General features: G+C 35.6%; 3 protein-coding genes across 4 annotated transcripts; all 3 read left to right on the forward strand.

Annotated features, from left to right (window-relative positions):
- Positions 1-2,606: 2,606 nt before the first annotated feature.
- Positions 2,607-4,261, forward strand: LOC114749454 (RING-H2 finger protein ATL72-like). 2 transcript variants are annotated; one of them, XM_028937953.1, is made up of 2 exons: positions 3,419-3,528; positions 3,612-4,261. In XM_028937953.1, exons 1-2 carry the CDS (start codon positions 3,506-3,508, stop codon positions 3,928-3,930), a joined length of 342 nt encoding a protein of 113 aa, XP_028793786.1. In that variant the 5' UTR covers positions 3,419-3,505; the 3' UTR covers positions 3,931-4,261. The 2 variants fall into 2 exon arrangements, with proteins under 2 accessions (XP_028793785.1, XP_028793786.1); XM_028937952.1 differs by having other exon boundaries at positions 2,607-4,261.
- Positions 4,262-7,878: 3,617 nt separating this feature from the next.
- Positions 7,879-8,424, forward strand: LOC114749457 (pectinesterase inhibitor-like). Its single transcript, XM_028937955.1, has one exon. The coding sequence runs from the start codon at positions 7,879-7,881 to the stop codon at positions 8,422-8,424; it is 546 nt and encodes a 181-aa protein (XP_028793788.1).
- A 4,456-nt stretch (positions 8,425-12,880) lies between these two features.
- On the forward strand, positions 12,881-13,696 carry LOC114749459 (uncharacterized). Its single transcript, XM_028937956.1, has one exon. It carries the CDS (start codon positions 12,881-12,883, stop codon positions 13,694-13,696), a length of 816 nt encoding a protein of 271 aa, XP_028793789.1.
- The last annotated feature ends 3,972 nt before the right edge of the window (positions 13,697-17,668 follow it).

A 17,668-nucleotide genomic window follows, 5' to 3' on the forward strand; every position in this document is an offset into this window, starting at 1 on the left:
GCAACTTGGCGGGGGGAAAATGATACTTGGATAAGTGTCTAAAATACACTAATATTTATATAAGCATAATAAATAATTAATCTTTTGAGTCGCCTAAAATATACTACTCCTCCGGTCCTTAATATATGACCCAATTGTTGAGTTGGTTTTGGTCCTAAATATAAGACTCATTTCTCATATTTATCAATGTTCTCTAAATTACCCCTATGAATACTCCCTCAACTATAATCAAGTAGAAAGGGGAGAGAGGGTATTAAGAAAGATGATTATGGTATTTTAGGAAAAACGTGTTACATTTCTTATAATTAACTAACTTACCTAACTTCCTTAATTTAATCAAATTAGTTAAATGGGTCTTATATTAAGGACCGGAGGAGTAATATTTTTTGACAAAACTAATAGATTCCATTTTACACCATCAGCAGAAATATTTTAGAACAGACAATACATATTTATTATAAATAACTAATTTAACTAATTTTTATAATATTTATAAATTAATTACCTAACTCTTACTACTATGTTCCTTATTATAGGTCACTTATACCGTAAAAGTTTTTTTCAAAATATAAGTTACTTGTAATATAATTAATTATCTTTTTCTAATTTTACCCCTATTAATTTAATAAAAATTAATTAATCTCTCTTTTCATCTTTTTCTCAGCTTTTCATTTCCTATGCAATTCATCTCTTCCCTCTTTTTCTCTCTCTCAACTTTTAATAAGGATAAATATAGAAAAAAATAGTTAATTTAATATATTTCTTAATTTGCGGATTTGAGATATAAGTAACTTATAATAAAGAATAGAGTGGTATATTAAGAATTGAAGGTAGTATATTCATATCATATAAGCATAATAAATAATTCATTGAATTCCAATAATGCTTTTACTCGTGTGTCATGAACACGCACAGAATCCATGTCGTGCTGCCTGGGGCAAAATTAAAAGCAAAGTTTGAAACCAGGAGAAGGCGGAGATCACACGTGTGAGTGAATCCAGCGGTGAAGAAGATAGGCCTTGACAATGTAGGCCGGAGGAGGTCCAAGTTTGCAATGCAAACTGAAAGTGCAAGGCAATTAATTAAGTCTAATTAAATTAAATGACACCTAAATCCAAAGATATTAATTTCACATGGTTTGAAATGACAAGGGACAATCAATCCGGTTGATGTTGTTTGCTTATAACTGATCAGCTTTACGTGCCTACCTGAATTAACCCATATTTGATTCAGTTTTAACCATCAGAAAGCGAGAGATTAAGAAAGGAGTTGGTAATTAATGAACATGACTTTGATGGGACTTTGCACGGTGCTAGTTCTAGAGACAAGGGCAGGTGGCCTTCTCCAAATGGACGTCCCAAGGCAGGCTTGATTTAGTTGACAGAAATAAAGTTATATCGCATAACACGTATATTCAGAACATGGGGACAACTGATTTAAAGGAGGGTTTTGGACTTCCCGGCTCCAATTGTTAGCTTTTAAGCTATGATTTTGTGAAAGGCATGTGCTCATTATAACAGTATACTTGACTCAATTATCATGAGTTTTATATTCAAGTTTTCTAATTCTCACAGCTAGTTTTTAAAATATGGTTCTTTCAAATATTCACATGTACTTGTTTTATGACACTAATAACCTAAAATCATGTTATCTTTGATTTTATTTATAAGCGTTTGTTTGTAAACTGTAAATAAAATCTTGTAAATAGAACTGACAGTAGTAGTGAGTAAGATCAAACTTGTAACTTTTTGTTTACATGAAAACTTTCATATCACTCGGATTCTAATCTAACCCAAGTCCAGGCGTTGAATGGTTAGTGGCGAGATGAACGTAAGATGTGAAGTTTCGAATAAAAGAACAATTTTTGGAAGGGAACGCGTTTCCGTTTTCAATTTTCATACAACGTCTTCACTGTCCTGGAAAGGATACAGGGCCACATGACCTTTACCGTGTGGCTCCTCGCTTTAACGTCTTCACACGCCACACAGTGTCACTCTCACCAACCTTCGTCCCTATTAATGCCATGCATCCCTATCTTCCTTAACAAAGTAGGGACGTCATTGTCCTTGAAAGCAACACCCCAAAAAACAAAAACCCTCACTCTCACTCGGTTTTCGTGATGTTCTCAAACACTTGTCCGCATATCGACAAAAGGGTTTTCTCCACTCAATCATCACCGAATCCTCAACCCTCGGATTAGCAAGGTTTGCCCGATTAATCCACCTTTAACTGTTTCCCCCCTTGTGAGTGGTGTTTAGTTATGTGTGATGACCGGGAAATTGGTCTGAGAATTATCTAGCTGTATTCTGATTGCTGTTTACACCGAAAAGGTAGCTTGCCCTTGGGCTGGTCTTATCATGCTGACTCGTAACTTTCAAGTCTTTGGATTAATATTGCACTAATCGAAATGGGGTTTTAAAATATCAGCCTTTGGTAGGAACATTTCAATGTTGCAATCAAACGAGCATGAAAGGGGCTTCTGATGTCATGGTCCCATGTGATTTTCTTTTGGGATATGAATTATTTCAGTTTCTATGCAAAAAAATATTGCAATCAAATAATGGACGTTCGATGAGAAAGATAAGAAGAAGCTGAGATTACTTCAACCTTAAATTAATTGTTGAGTGGGAGAAGGATTTGGTGCTCAGAATAAGTACTCCTTTAAATAAGCTGCTTGTGAGATTAGGTGGGATCAGGTCCCGTAATCAAAATTCCCAAAACGACCTTTTTTTCCGTTTTCTTTTTATTTGCTTCATCCTTCTCTTGATTCCTTGATTGAAGTCTCTGTGTGTCATGTCTCACACCAATTATGAAAATGAAACAAAATAACAAACAAGCTATCTGTCTTACTTTCCCTTGCTCATATAGTATCTGTGTCCCAAGTTGCCTCTGCAACCTCTAAACATTACATAGCACCTGAACACTTTCACTGCCTCCAATCTCTACAGAGAAAATAATAAAAACCATATATACTTTACCTTCTCCTCCCTCTTTCTTCTGCATAAAGAAGTTTGCTCTCCCTCTATCTCGCTCTCCCTCCCTCTCTTTCTCTCTCTTGTTTAATCTCCTGAAGAGTTGTCAGAGTCCTGTACATCAGAATTTTCAGGGCCTTCGAGGGTTTAGATTGGAATGGAGTGCAGAGTCTAAGACGCTATTCGGCGCCACTTGTCCTTTGTGATGGAAAATATGTTTCTTTGAAATTGAAAGCCTCTTCTGCCTGGTGTTTATGTTTCATTAAAGTAGAAACAAAATCATTTTTCCTGCATCAGAAGAAAAGATAAATCAACAACCAGCTACTGCTACACAAGCGTGGGATGATTTGTAAGGCTATTTGCTCAGATAACTCAGCTGACATCAAAAGGGTACGAGAATTTTGAGCTTTGTGATCGGAATCATTGGAGAACGTAAGAAGAGATCGGATAAATGGCTCGCCTACTGCTAAGCATGGATTCAGCCTCATCCCCTCCAGGTAACGGCAACAGAACAGGGGGTTTTAACACAAGTGATGCCAATTTTGACACAAACATGGTGATTATACTAGCGGCCTTGCTCTGTGCATTAATATGTGCTTTAGGGCTAAACTCAATTGTAAGATGTGCTTTGAGATGCAGCAGCAGGTTTGCTTTTGAGACATCAGATGAAGCTGCAGCTCGTGTAGCGGCAAAAGGGTTGAAGAAGAGTGTTTTGCGTCAGATCCCTATAGTTGTATACGGTTCATCAGGTTCTACTGATATTGGAGCCACTGAGTGTCCAATTTGCCTAGGAGAGTTTGTGGATGGAGAGAAAGTGAGGGTTCTTCCAAAGTGCAACCATGGATTCCACGTGAGGTGCATAGACACATGGCTTCTCTCGCATTCTTCTTGCCCTACTTGCAGGCAGTCTTTGCTTGACCAGCATAATGCAAGCACTTCTGGTTCTGGCAATGTATAGTTGTAGCTGTGGATGAGGTTTGCAATTCTTAACCCTCCACCGTCAACTCATCAAGATCTGTACCACAGAAAAAGAAAAGTTGGAAATAGAGATTAGGTTGTTTATAGCTTTCTATCTTGGGATTTTCTTTTCCTTCCTTTCTTTTTCTTTTTGGGGATTTGCGGTGCTGTTATTGTAATTTGTATGGAGATATCAGCCAGGTGAACATCAGTATTGCAGATTAAAATTTCCTGATAATGGTTTCTGAGTGGCCTTTTCACATTCAGTGCTTGTAAATGTTCTCTGTCCTAAAGCAAATGGTACTGAATCTTGAATGTTTGTTTCTTGCAAATTGATTGAAAGCCAAATGATACCCTCCTAGTAGCTTGACTTCCCCTCCCTCAGAAGAATGAAAAAAGTGCATATGAATGGGTGCTTTGTTGAACTCTTCTTTTCTCTTTGGTAAACAAGAGAGAGAGAGAGAAGAATGTTCATAAACAGCACTTGGATCTCTGGTTGAGTTCATTTTAGAGTGATTTACCTGTAAATCCTACTTAACTGCAATGGTCCTTTCTCATAATCTTATTTGAGTTCAAGTGGTTGCTAGTGGACAATCTGATATGTTATGTCAGTATGAACAAGTATAGCAAGTGACTGAACAATCTCTGTTTGAGTCTATATCAGATTGATTCCTCATGAAAAATAATTTATTTTGCATATCAAAGCAGACATCAATCTGGCTTTTTCAGTGTGGATGGCAGATACCTTATCACATGGAAATTTACTATCTAATCCCAAATAAAACTAAAGGAGCACACCATGTCTAAACAAATACGTAAAAAATTTATGGAGCTAGGAGCTGTAATTTGCAACAATCACTAGAAGAAGCCAGTCAATTTATGTACAAAAGAAATAACAAGAAGAAATCTTTTTCACGCGTAAAGCATGCCTCACACTCTCAAGTCCGTTATCATTCAAAGTGATTGCAAAGTGCTCATAGCAGTTGTTTCAGCTCCCAGAGTTCCAGTGCGATTTGCATTCCAAATTTACGAAAGCCCAAAACATGAGATTCCTCTATCCTTCATGAAGCAGATCACAAGGCACAAAGAGCAGAGATATCTTTTTACTCTTTTCTTCTTCACTTATCTAGACATATTTGATACTCCAAATCCTTCTCATCACATTGCTATTTCATGAAAGACTCAGGTGACACTCAAAATGTTGTCATGCTGGCACCATTACGAGCACTGAAAATCCAAAACCTTTTTTATCTGCCAAAGTCTTATTAACGCTGAGTGGCCTCCAGGGAGGATTTATGATAAGTTCAGTTCAACTAGATGAGTGGAATTGAAATGTGAGGTATTTGATGGGCACAAATTTAGAAAGAAAACAACTATGAGTGGACATTGTTAGTTACAGAAATGTTGAGGAAAGGGAAGGAAGAGTGGAGAGGAAAAAGAAGTGAGAGAGGGGGGGCGAGCGAGGAAGTTACTTGGCTCATTAGCTAGAGGAAGACAAATTCACTTGGTCTGCTATTATTTCTTCTCTTCTCACTGTTTGATTTGATGTGCAAATTGAGTACAAGGGCATAATTGATACAAAGGAATCATGATTGAAATTGTGCTGTGCTCTGCTCAGAGAATGGAATCTCAAACTCTAGTGTTTGCTTGATGATATTCTGTGGACTTGGGAGGCCCACAGTTTGAAAGCACAGAAAAGAAATTCATTGCAGCACTAACTTCGAATTTCGTCCAAGAAGTGAGAATTTGGGATGCAAAAATTGAAAGAGACGTTCTTATAGAAGGAATCCATTCATTATTGGACAATTAGTCATCACCTCCTCTCCTTATACTTGTTTCATGGCTTCCCATATCACATGTCTCAGATATTTTTTTCCCTCTTTTTGGTTAAGGATTTATTCACTGTTAATATATGCTTTTCTCCATCTTCGTACGGCATCAAACTGGAAGATTCAAAATCCCAAGCTGTCATTTCACCCAAAAAAAAAAAAAGCAAAGCCATCAAATTTCACTGTGGAAGTATTTTTCCTTTTTCGCTCTACTGCAAAATTATGTGTTACACAGAACCCACTTTAGCTAAAGATGATGCGTACTAATTATTGCTTATGTTAAACAAAATGAAGACACAGTCGTGTAACAGCCGAATGATAGGGAGTTGTTAGGATCATCCGTTTTAAGGAAAGATTAATAATGGGCTTTGAGCCCATTCACGTAGATTTTTTCAGTGGATGAGGCGGGCCGAAGCGTTAACGAACTCATTCATGGTTATGTATTTCAGGCTACCAACAGAATTTGATTATAATAGAACTCGTTAATCTCTCGTAATATAATGAACTAAGGTTCAAAAAACTCCCATGAGAGATGCTAATATTTAATGTCCGTAATGTTTTGAATAGCAAAATAGCTATGCTTAGCCTAAAAAAAAAAAGGTTGTGAGTTTTATTTAACTTGCGTTAGCTTCCGCTCCAGTTAGGGTAGTACCTGGTTGTCCTTGAGTCAGATCTTTCCCCTTGCACTCTTTTTATTTATTTATTTACGCCTATTTAAAACATGATAAAAATAAAAGATGAACATAAAAACCCCACAATTTGTCTTTGCTTCTTGTCGCTTTTGTTTCATCATATCGAACAATAGTACAGATGGGACCGGACTCTATTGTCTCTTGTTCGTTTAGCTCAAGACAACATTCTGTGTGTGATGTATTTCTCTCGTGTAGATTCACATGTTTTCTGTATTAAGTTTGACATATTCGACGGCAACAATGGAGTATGTTCATCTCTTTCTCTGTGTATTTGAAACACACACACACACACACACACACATCATTCCTAATCGAAAATATTTAGCAATTACTTGAAACATTTTAATTATTATGTTAGCAAAAGTATTAAGAACGTGTTTGTGTGTGTTTTTCTGATGAGTTCTGACTCTCAAACTGTCTTATGTAGAGCTTGACTTGAGCTGCATACAAATTAAACTTGAGTTCGCGGGACTGAGTTTTGAAATTCACAAATATCAAGTGTTTGTGTGTGTGTGTTGTGGCCATATTGTAAATTTTGAGATTGACCAACCAGCTGTCAATTTCAAAATTTACAATATACTGTTGCCTTGGTCAGCGCTTAATATAAGAGCTGATAACTAATTTACAAATACTAAAAAAATTATTAAGTTAATTATTTGTAATAAATAAATGTTACTTTTTTAAAAAAAAATACTCTTATCAATTATGTGTATTAAAATTACACTTTCATGAAAACTCCTTATCATGTGCAATTTCTATAAAAATCACTTGAAGGCAGAATTGATAAATATTAGAAACAAAGTACATTGAAGTTTTGTATATCTATGAATAAATTGAATCTCCAATTAGCTCTTATGTTAAGGAATAGAGTTGTTATTTAATATATGACAATACTTGGTTCAAATTACTTATATTCATTGTATCTAATTCTCCAATCATCAAATGTTATATTTTTTTCATATGAATTTATAATTAAATGATAATATTTTTTTAAAAAAAAAGGATATGTGATGGTGCGTGAATAAAGAACTTAACATAATACATATAAGTAACTCAATATAATTAGAAAAAATTACAATCAAGTCCCAGAGAAATAATTACCAAAAGATTCAAATAACAATATCAACAACTTATAATGACAAGTCCTATAGTGAGAATGATAATCTTTGGGACTTATTTTTTAATTGTTTTCCTTGCTTGTGACCTCATTGTAATTCTCCCATATAATTATTTCTACATAATAATTATTTTCTATGTATGTAGATATATACTCTTATGCTACAAGTAATTAAAGATCATTAATTTATAAAAATCACAATTATTCAATGGAGATAGCGTTATCAATTGCAGACTAAAACTGGGGATTATATATACACGTCCCATCTCTCTAGCTTGCAGAATTCAAATTTTGCGGGCAAAGAGATGAAGATGGAAACCCTAATATCTGCGTTCATTCTTGTCGCCTTGCTTTCTTCTTCATACCAGTATCAGCCATCAACAGCAAGATCAGTTTTCGCGAACGACTTGATCGATCAAGTGTGTCAGAAAACCAGAAATCCCAGTTTGTGCGAGTCCACCTTGGAATCAGATCCAAAAAGCGCCGGATCAGACACTAAGGGTCTGGCTCACATCGTGTGCGACAAGTCGCTGGATAACGCCAACGAAACCTTATACAAAGTAGTCCCAGAATTGGTCGGAAAGGCCAGAGAAAAAGCTGTCGTCGACAAGCTCCAGAGTTGTCGCCTGATTTATGCTGTGATAGTAACTGATGTATCATCGGCCGTCGCACAGTTGGATTCCGGTAAGAATGATGTGGCCCTTTCTTATCTGGAGATCGCTGCCAATGGTACTGATTCCTGTGAGAAGGTTTTCACTTTGGTGCCTCCGAAGATGAAGTCGCCTTTATCTGATAGAGACAACCCTCTCATGTCTCTCATTCATATAGCTCAAGATATCATTCACTTGCTTGTTTGATTTGTATGTTTTGTTTTCTTGTAATACAGGATTCCCATCTGATATTTATTAAAGCAATAAGGTTTGGTAATAAGGGATATGTGTTCTTGATCTTGCAAATATCTCATAATTTCGGGGAAATCAAAGCGCTGTGTATATACTATAAAATTTATAGCATGTACAAGTCATCAATAATTAAAAAAAAAAAAGGGAAGCGAATTAGCCGATTATGAAGTTTACAAATTTCACCGTTAAATTCGCTATTTTTGGCCTAGTGTTGTTACTTTTCAAATTAAGTGTGCCCCAAGACAAATTTGATTTGTTGTTATTAAGTGGATAGTATTAGTACCGAATTCTAAGAGACAACTTCCTTTAAATCTTAAATACAAAGTCCGTTTAAAAGTTTTGATTATCCTTATTTTGTTTGTTGTTGTAAAATCTAACATCCTGCTGGAACAACCAAATACTCCTCCGGTCCTTATTATAATACCCAATTTGACTTTTTATTTGGTCCTAATTATAAGACCTAATCCATTTTGTCTCTTATATTTATGCATTTTTTTCCAAGATAATCCTTCTAATAATGATAGTTTTATCCAATATACTTAATTAGCAAGGATATTTTAGGAATGACAACACTTATTTATTATAAATAACTAACTTAACTTACTTCTTTAATCTCCTCAAATAAGTCAATTGGGTCTTATAATTAGGACCGGAGGAGTACTACATTATAGCTGAAGCGTTTTTGCTCATTTTTCATGTGATTCCTATGTATAGATTTATTTATTCATCACCTGCAACACGAGGAAAACACATGGAATTGTCCGCTTCTTGAATTGTTGCATGAACTATAATGTGGAAGATGAGGAAAGTGCATGGATTTTTCTTTTATTTCATCTGAATAATAGGAACACCGTTTTTTTCTATCTCGAAATTGCATAGACTGAGTAGGGACTAGCTACAGAAGTAAGAAGACGGGCTAACAAAACAAAATGTGAAAGGAGGTTGGAAGTAATTAATGTTATGATAGGAGAGAAAGGACTAAGTTTAACAGAATAAATTAGTTCTTGAAGAATCAAGATTCGAATCCTCGTTAAGAAAGGTATCCATATTTATTGTTTTAGCGGGTTTTTGGGAGTAATTGCACAGTCTCCCTGGGTCTAAAGTCTCCTATTTAGAGGTAATAGTAAAGGCTAACCTGTTGCTGGTTCCTTGATCTCTCATGAGTGATTGGTGAGTGCTGTACGTTTGTTGGGGCGTGTGAGTTTTTCTTTTCTTCGGCGTGTAAGTCGTAACAAATTCTTTTTTGTTTTTTGTTTTGGTTGCTCATTCAGTTCACTGGAGTTTTGTTCTGACTACATCTGAATCCGATCCGCATCGCGTACCTGGCTATGATGGGTGAATCTCCTAACAGGGATTTCTGCATACGTTGAGGCTCAAACTCGAGATCTTGCTTAAATGATACTAAACCGCTTACCACTTGGACCAACCCTTATTGGTTCAAATTCTTTTTTGTTGTTTCGTGGGGAAAATGCTAACTTTTCTTTGAGCCGCACCACTTTTCCTTCTTTTGGGCCATTCTTGGGGCCCAAGAAGTTTTTGTCCGGAAGCAAAGGAAATGTGCGCTTGTTGTAGTGAGCCCAATTGTCTTTTTTATCTTGTTCTCATAAAGTTGCCTTTAATTTTTTTTTTAAAAAAAAGGAGTGTACGCAATTACGCATGTTGTAGCGTGCGTGTATCGCATGATTAATAATGGGGTTAACCAAACCATGGTTTGGCAAAAAATTTACCAAACAACCCTATTTTTTTTAAAACCAAGGTTTTGGGCAAAACCCAACAAAACCTTGGTTTCAGATAAGCAGGCGGAGGGACAATTATTGGCTACAGAGGGAACAAGCACGAGGGGGGGACTCATTCAGCACGCTTGGGGGGTGTACTCATTCAGCTTGGGGGTACAATTATTTGGCAAAATAAATCATTTTTTAAAAACATATTTATTTATTTTATTAATATATATACACACTAATTTCTTATAATTTATATTATTTATGCCATATTTATTATGTTGTCAAAATATATATTATTAATAAATTTATTACTTCAGATAAACATATATTATGAAATATATATTATATGTAATTATCATTTAAACTTATGTCCTTTTTAGTAATTTCTACATATCAAAAAGCACTTCTGACAATAATTATCCAAACACTCTCACTTTATCAGAATCACTTTTCTAGAAAATTTATTTTTTCAAAATCTATTCTCTCCAGAATCTATTCTCCAGAAGCTATTCTGCAAACTATGGTTTTGCCTCATCCAAACACCCCCTCAGTAGAAGAAATTAAAAGTGTTGCATACGCATGCTGGTCAATTTTTAGAGAAAGCTATACATTTTAATGTTTTAATTATAATTTAAAATTATAAAATTTTTAATTCAAAAGTATTTCAACATATTCACTTGGATATTTTTTTTTTAATCTATTTGAAATTGTAATGCAAATTTTAACTATTTTATTCAAGAAAAAAGTGCAAATAAAGACTCCCAATATGTAAAATTATGATTTGAGATCCTAAATTTAAAAAATAACAAATAAGGATCGGGTCCCACTTTTACAAATATGAAATGTGGGTAAAATGTTTAAAACGCCTCTCAGCCAAATTGTGATTTGATCTATTGAAATTTTCATTTACTAAAGTGAACTTATCATTTTCCATAGTCTCATTTGACATACTCTTAATCAAGTTGTGATTTGGTCTACTGGAGTTTTCATTCGCTAAAGTGAACTTGTCATTTCCCATAGTAAACTTGTCATTTAGCTGAGAGGTATTTCAGACATTTTATCATGATTTTATATTTACAAAAGTGAGACTGTGTTTTTATTTGTTATTTTTTAAATTCAAGGTCCTAAATCATAATTTTACATATTAAGAGGTTTTTATTTATAATTTTTTCTTTATTCAACTAAGAATTAATTAGTTTAAATCTTAGCCTGCTAAAAAGAATAGCTTTGAATGTAATTCTAGACTTCTAGTCATCTATTGCAGAATACTTCCCAAGAGAGTTGCCAACAGTTCGTCATCTACTCACCTTCTCCTCCCGGTCAAAAAACTCGCCTTCTCCTTAGCTTCCTAAGGGCTGCACGTGGATGCGCCCGCTTTATGCCTCCACACTTTCATGACGAAGAGGGTTTAATGCAAATAAAATTACTTGTTATTAAAATTTGTTGACTCCATAAATAATAGTAATATAATATTATATCACGTTCTTTTTTTTTTTTAATTGCCAAACATATTATCAACTCAGAATTTGGTCATATATTAAAGACCGGAAGAGTATTACATTTTAATTCATTTTATTTTTTAAATTTATATACTTTTCAAATACTCTTATTGAGTTATTTTCATCAAAGAATATTTCCAAAGAATATGATAAAATAGGTACTATTTGTTTGTTACAAATAACTAATTTAATTTACTGAAAAAAATAACTAATTTAATTTATTTTTTAATATTCTTAAATTAATTCTCTAGCTCCTTTACTAAAAAAATTAAAGAGTGTAGTATTTACTTATAGAAGTGGAAAAATCAACATTGATCTATCAATATATATAATAAATTACTTAAAAAATAATGACCATTGTTTAGGCTAAATTTGATTTTGATATAAAATGGAATCCAATCAAAGTTATAATTATAAACAACCTTTGTCACATGATGAGTTTTTTTCTGTAAATAACGGGGGATAAATTTATTTTTATATTTTTTATTTTTACAAAAAACAACGCAACTCACAGCGCCATTGCTGATGTGGCATTGCATATACTGACGTGTCATGCGCAACTGATTTTATTGGACAGGATTGTGTACAGGCCAATGCCATATGTGTGTCCGCCTTCGATATCCATGCACTTTTCGCGTGAAACCACGTGCCCCTCTTCATCCTTCTCCAGGCAACACACGCAATGCCATCCGCCAATCACACACGCTCACTCTTTCCTTTCTCTTTTGCTCCAATCCATCGTCACCGTCCATCAAGAAATCGATCTCAACTGGGAGAGGATTGCTCCATAATCTAATACATCCGTCCGCACAGAAACTTCACCTGCAGTTTTCACCACATCTCTGGCGTGCAAGCGATGTTTCCTCTCTAAACAAGGAATCCTAATTGGAGCATTCGATATTTCAAAAATTAATTTAAAATTTAAAATTAATAATAAGCGACGGTTTAGACTGTACCCTGGAACTCTTATATCTAATCGTGACCGTTCAATCTCCAAGAGAATCTATCACGATAACTAAATCCTCCCTCGCTTTTCAATCTTCACTCGTCTTCTTTACAATTACGTGTTGCAAGCAATTAGCTATATAACTGGTCTTCTGCTCGTTCTTGCTCTTCTCCATCCGATCCTTCTTCTTCCTTCGCCATTCGATTCTTTGTTCAGACTTGCTCCTCCCGCCTTCCCACTTGATGGCGTTTTCTCTCCGCATTGGTTGCACGAGCAGTAATCATGGCTTTGCCAGGTTCGGCATCGACAATAATTGGTGTAGTCTCTGTGGCGATGCGCCACGGCCGATGTCTGTGATGTTCGCTGGCGATCAGAGCAGTTCGAGAGGACAAAATAGGAGGATCACGGCGGCGGCGGCGGCCGCCTTGACCGCCGCGCCGGCCATGGCGGCGACCGGTGTCGAGAAGGACTATTTGAGTTTGGATATGGAAACGCGTGGCTCTGGCGATCGGGCAGAAGGAAAAGACGCTGCCGACACGATCGATAGGTTGGACAAGTGGATGAGGGATTCTGTGGTGGAGATCGTCAAGAATTTGCGGGAAGCGCCGTTGTTAGTGCAGGTTTTTCCGACGGGGTATATTGACGGCGATAAGAACAATGGTGATCATATGATAACGACGACGACGACAACGGCGACGTTGGTGACAGAGAAGAGGGCAATGGAGGAGAATTGGCCAGAGGCGAAGGAAAAATGGCGACAGGAAATGGCGCTATTGCCGGAAGGCCTTATATTGGTGGAAGAATTGACCGGCGACGATCAGACTGGGAAAGAACGACCAGAAGGGAGGGAAAACACGACGAAGGTGTGGGGGGTGGTGGTTCAGGGGAGACGGGCGGGGTGCGGGCCGGCCTGCTATTTGTTGAAGACAACTCGGGTCGGGTCATGCCAGTCGGGACCCTTTTGCACCCATTATTGCTTAACAAGGGTGAAGAACTTGATGGAGACTGTCGATTCACAATTCAAGAATCTTTGGCTAACTCAGAGCCAGAACCAGTGAATGATCAAGTAATTTTATTCTTTAGATACTTGATTAAGTAACTGCAAAATATAAATAAGATTCATCCTGCGGTGTGCCGCATGACCTTATTCTGGCCATGATTTTGCGGATGTGTACAGAGTCAGTGACATAGTGAAATATTTTAATATTGGCATCCATTTTTGAACATTAATATTTCATGTTTCATTCTCTAATTTATTCTTCGTGGCGGAGTATTTTCAATCGATGGAAATTTTATACTGTACTTTGTTATGATTTTCGATAATGTTGCTTATTTGCTTTGGTGTGGCTGGCTCTTGTGGCTGTCCGATATCCATACGTCATTGCTTTTGAGTTAGCTTTGTGCGGCTGGGGTCACTGCGATCCAATTATTCAAACATTCCAGTATCACATCAATTATTTTCAGCCATTAATTGTTAATTAATTATTTTATAACTGTTTCTAACACATTCCAGCAAATAAACAATAAATAACGACTGGGGAAACCACGTGCATGCTCTATTAGTCGCCTTCCTTTGATGAATCTTTGCGCACATTCCCCAACACGGACTCTTTGTTATAAATGAATAAATAAATAATTAAATAGAAGCCTATACTTTTTGTGGGAAAAAATTAAAAAATTTTGCAGGGACAAAATTAGCAAATGAATATTATAAATTAATTGCTCAAATCATTATTTTAGGAATGACTTGGTATGGAATTGCTTATAGGTGGGGGGAGTATGTCGGAGTAGTCCTTGTTTCTTAGCAACATGATCTGGATTAATATTTTACTCCTTTAATTTTTAATATCAAACCTAATTATTGAGTTGATTTTCGTACATATTTCTTATATTATCAGTTTTTTTTTAAATTATATTTATAGATACTTTCTTAACCATAATCAAGTAGAAAAGGGAGGGAGGATATTAAAAAAGATGGTTATGGTGTTTTAGAAAAAAATGTCATTTTTTTATAATTAACTAACTTATCTAATTTTTTTTAATCTAATCAAATTAGTTAAATAGGTCTTATATTAAAAATTAAATTATTTAATCACTGCCAGATATTCAAAACCACAGTTCATCTTTTGAGGGAGTCGATTAAACCCGCATGATCATCACGGTTTTATGCATGGTGTTGAATAATTGTCTCGATAACTACGAGTTATAAAATAAATTTATAATATTTGGTTTTAAAAAAGCCGTGTGTTGCATGAGAAACTGGTCAGGATGATTGAAGTCCGTTGACAGGATAAAAAATTCAGTAGGGTTTGTCAATTCCATTGACCCGCTTGCACTCTGAATTTTTAAGTCAACTTATGTTTCATGTTTCAGAAGGGGAAAAGTTATTTTTAAAATAAAATGAATAAAATGAAAGGTTAAGTTTGTATGTTTAATATGCTGAAAATTAATGATATATTTTATAACCTTAATTAGGATTCTATAGGTTTTTTTTCCCACCCTCTTTGGGTAAATGCTCTCCTTCTTTAAAACAAAATAATGGCATCATACTGAATGAACATCAGGGTAAAAAAAAAAAAACGAGGCAGCACACTAAAAAGCAAAACCAAGGAAATACAAATTGAAGTCCATAAAATAAGAGGGAAAATGGTAAAATACAGCTCCATACCCCAAAAATCAGCACTATGACTAGTTCCATGTGCATTAGAAAACCAAAGTATGGCTAGAACCGTAGAGGGAGAGTCCCATGCTTTAATTGCTTGAATTTGGTGTGATCCAGACAACGTTTTTAAAAAAAAAAAAAAATTAAACTGAGTACAAACTAACGACTATAAGAAGAAATGAAGGTCAAAAGAATTTAAACAATTCAGAAAACAAGAACTCTCATCATCCCTCATCTCCCTGCAAATCGAAAGAGGGAGGTTGATCAAAGACTTTATAACTTCCTGCTATCTTGTGAGTCGTTTTTGCCAAATAATCCGTGATGGACAGTTCTTCGCGATCCCTGTGCCTAATCAGAATTTGCCACACTACAAGGAATTGTAGAAGTAGCAGCGGAACCTTTCTAGCGGTTAAACAAAACCGCTAGAAATTTCAGATATTTCTAGCGGTTCCTACAAAAACCGCTGCAAAATACAGACGGTTTGACCATTAAACGCACATTTCTAGCGGTTACCCCCTAACCGCTAGAAAATTAGAGCTAGAAAACTCCCGGGCTTTGGCGGGAACTTGGCGCCAAATTTGTAGCGTTTACTTTCTAGCGGTTCAGGCTAATAAACCGCTAGACACTGAAAAATTCTAGCGGTTGATGCATGAAGCGCTAGAAATTTTTTTCATTCCCCGAGGAGTTTAGAAATTTCTAGCGGTTCGGTCCCTAACCGCTAGAGATTTCTAGCGGTTCACGGCCGAACCGCTAGACATCTCTAGCGGTTCGGCCGTGAACCGCTAGAAATTCCCAACGGTCATATGACCGTTGGGAATTTCTAGCGGTTAGGCACAAAACCGCTAGAAATTTCTAGCGGTTTTGTGCCTAACCGCTAGAAAGTCTCGGTCTATATATACCCCCCCACACTCTCACTTCTTCAATCGTTCTGGAAGCGAAGCTCTGCTGAATTTTCTTCACAAACATATTTGAGTTCTGATTCAGTTGCAGATCCTTATTTTCAAGTAAAAATAGTAATTTATTGATAAATAATTTTTATTTTATGTTTTATTTTATTAATTTTATTATGTTATAGCTTATAAATTAATTTTTTTTATTTCATTTATAAATAATTACTATTTGTTGTTATTAGGATGCCTCGTCGACATGGGAAAGACCCAGTTGATCCTGAGAGAGCTGGACCCAGTGAGGTTCATCATGATGCTGATGAGCCATTTCCCAGCATTCATGACTACGATCTGAGCGAGGAGGATATCCTCAGTTTTATGGAGCAGGATGGTATTGAGCGGACTGAGGAGGCTCATTTTACTGGGGATGAGCAACCCCATGCTGATGCTGCTGACGAGGAGGAGGAGGAGGAGGAGGAGCAGGATCAGGGGAATGAGTATCCCCAGGCTGCACAGCGTCCTGCTCCGAGACGTCAGGCTGGTTATGAGGTGGAATTTGTCGGTAAGTATTTATTTTAACTTTTTAAAGTTTTGATCAGTATTTAATTTATATAGAAATTATATTAATTTATTGATATATAATTTATTTCTTAATTAAATTTTGTAGACACTGAGGGGAACAGGTCCTATCGGAGGCTGACAGCCAGAGAGCTGTCTATGATGACGGGCGGACGAGTGGTTGTGCCGCTCAATGAGTTGGGCCAACCGACGAAGAAAGGTGGCCAGTTGTACAACAAGTACGTGCGCCTCCTTGGTCAGCAGTGGACGCTGTTCCCCATCTACGTGCAGGACTGGAAGAAGATCACCTCAGACAAGAAGCAGCAAGGCTGGGAAATAATGAAGGTAATATAAAATTGTTATTTATAATTTTTTTTAATTTAAATAAATGATTATATATTTTGTTTTCAAATAATTTAATTGTTTGATTATAATTTTTTATTTATTTAATTTGTTTGTTATTTATAATATTTTTAAAAGTAGTTAAATGAATATATATTTTTAATTTAAATTATTTAAAAGTAGTTAAATGAAAATAATTTGTTATTGATTTCATTAATTTATTACTTATAATAATTTTAAATTTAGTTGAGTAAAAATATTTTTTTATTTAAATTACTTAATTGTTTAATTATTATTAAACTTTGATTAATTTATATTTTATTTATAATATTGTTAAATTAGTTAAAAACTAATTATTTGTTTTTAATTATTGAAATTGCTTAATTATTTGTTTATAATTTGTTATTTAGTTAATTTATTATTTTAATCATAGAGTAAATTTATTCTGGGGGAGGAGTTGAGGGCTGACACGATCAAGAGGCTGGGGATGGCATGGAAGAACAGGAGGGCCGACCTGTGGAGGGAGAAGAAAGGTGACGGGACGAGGCCCCTCCAGGAGATACTGGCAGATGTACCTGGTG

Source organism: Neltuma alba, unplaced genomic scaffold, assembly GCF_004799145.2.
Source record: "Neltuma alba isolate B1F8T4 unplaced genomic scaffold, ASM479914v2 tig00006052_pilon, whole genome shotgun sequence".
NCBI lineage: Eukaryota > Viridiplantae > Streptophyta > Magnoliopsida > Fabales > Fabaceae > Neltuma > Neltuma alba.

What these genes read in the sequence shown, in the direction of transcription:
- LOC114749454 (XM_028937952.1), top strand. Translation starts at nt 3,424, where the DNA reads ATGGCTCGCCTACTGCTAAGCATGGATTCAGCCTCATCCCCTCCAGGT.
- LOC114749457 (XM_028937955.1), top strand. Translation starts at nt 7,879, where the DNA reads ATGGAAACCCTAATATCTGCGTTCATTCTTGTCGCCTTGCTTTCTTCT.
- LOC114749459 (XM_028937956.1), top strand. Translation starts at nt 12,881, where the DNA reads ATGGCGTTTTCTCTCCGCATTGGTTGCACGAGCAGTAATCATGGCTTT.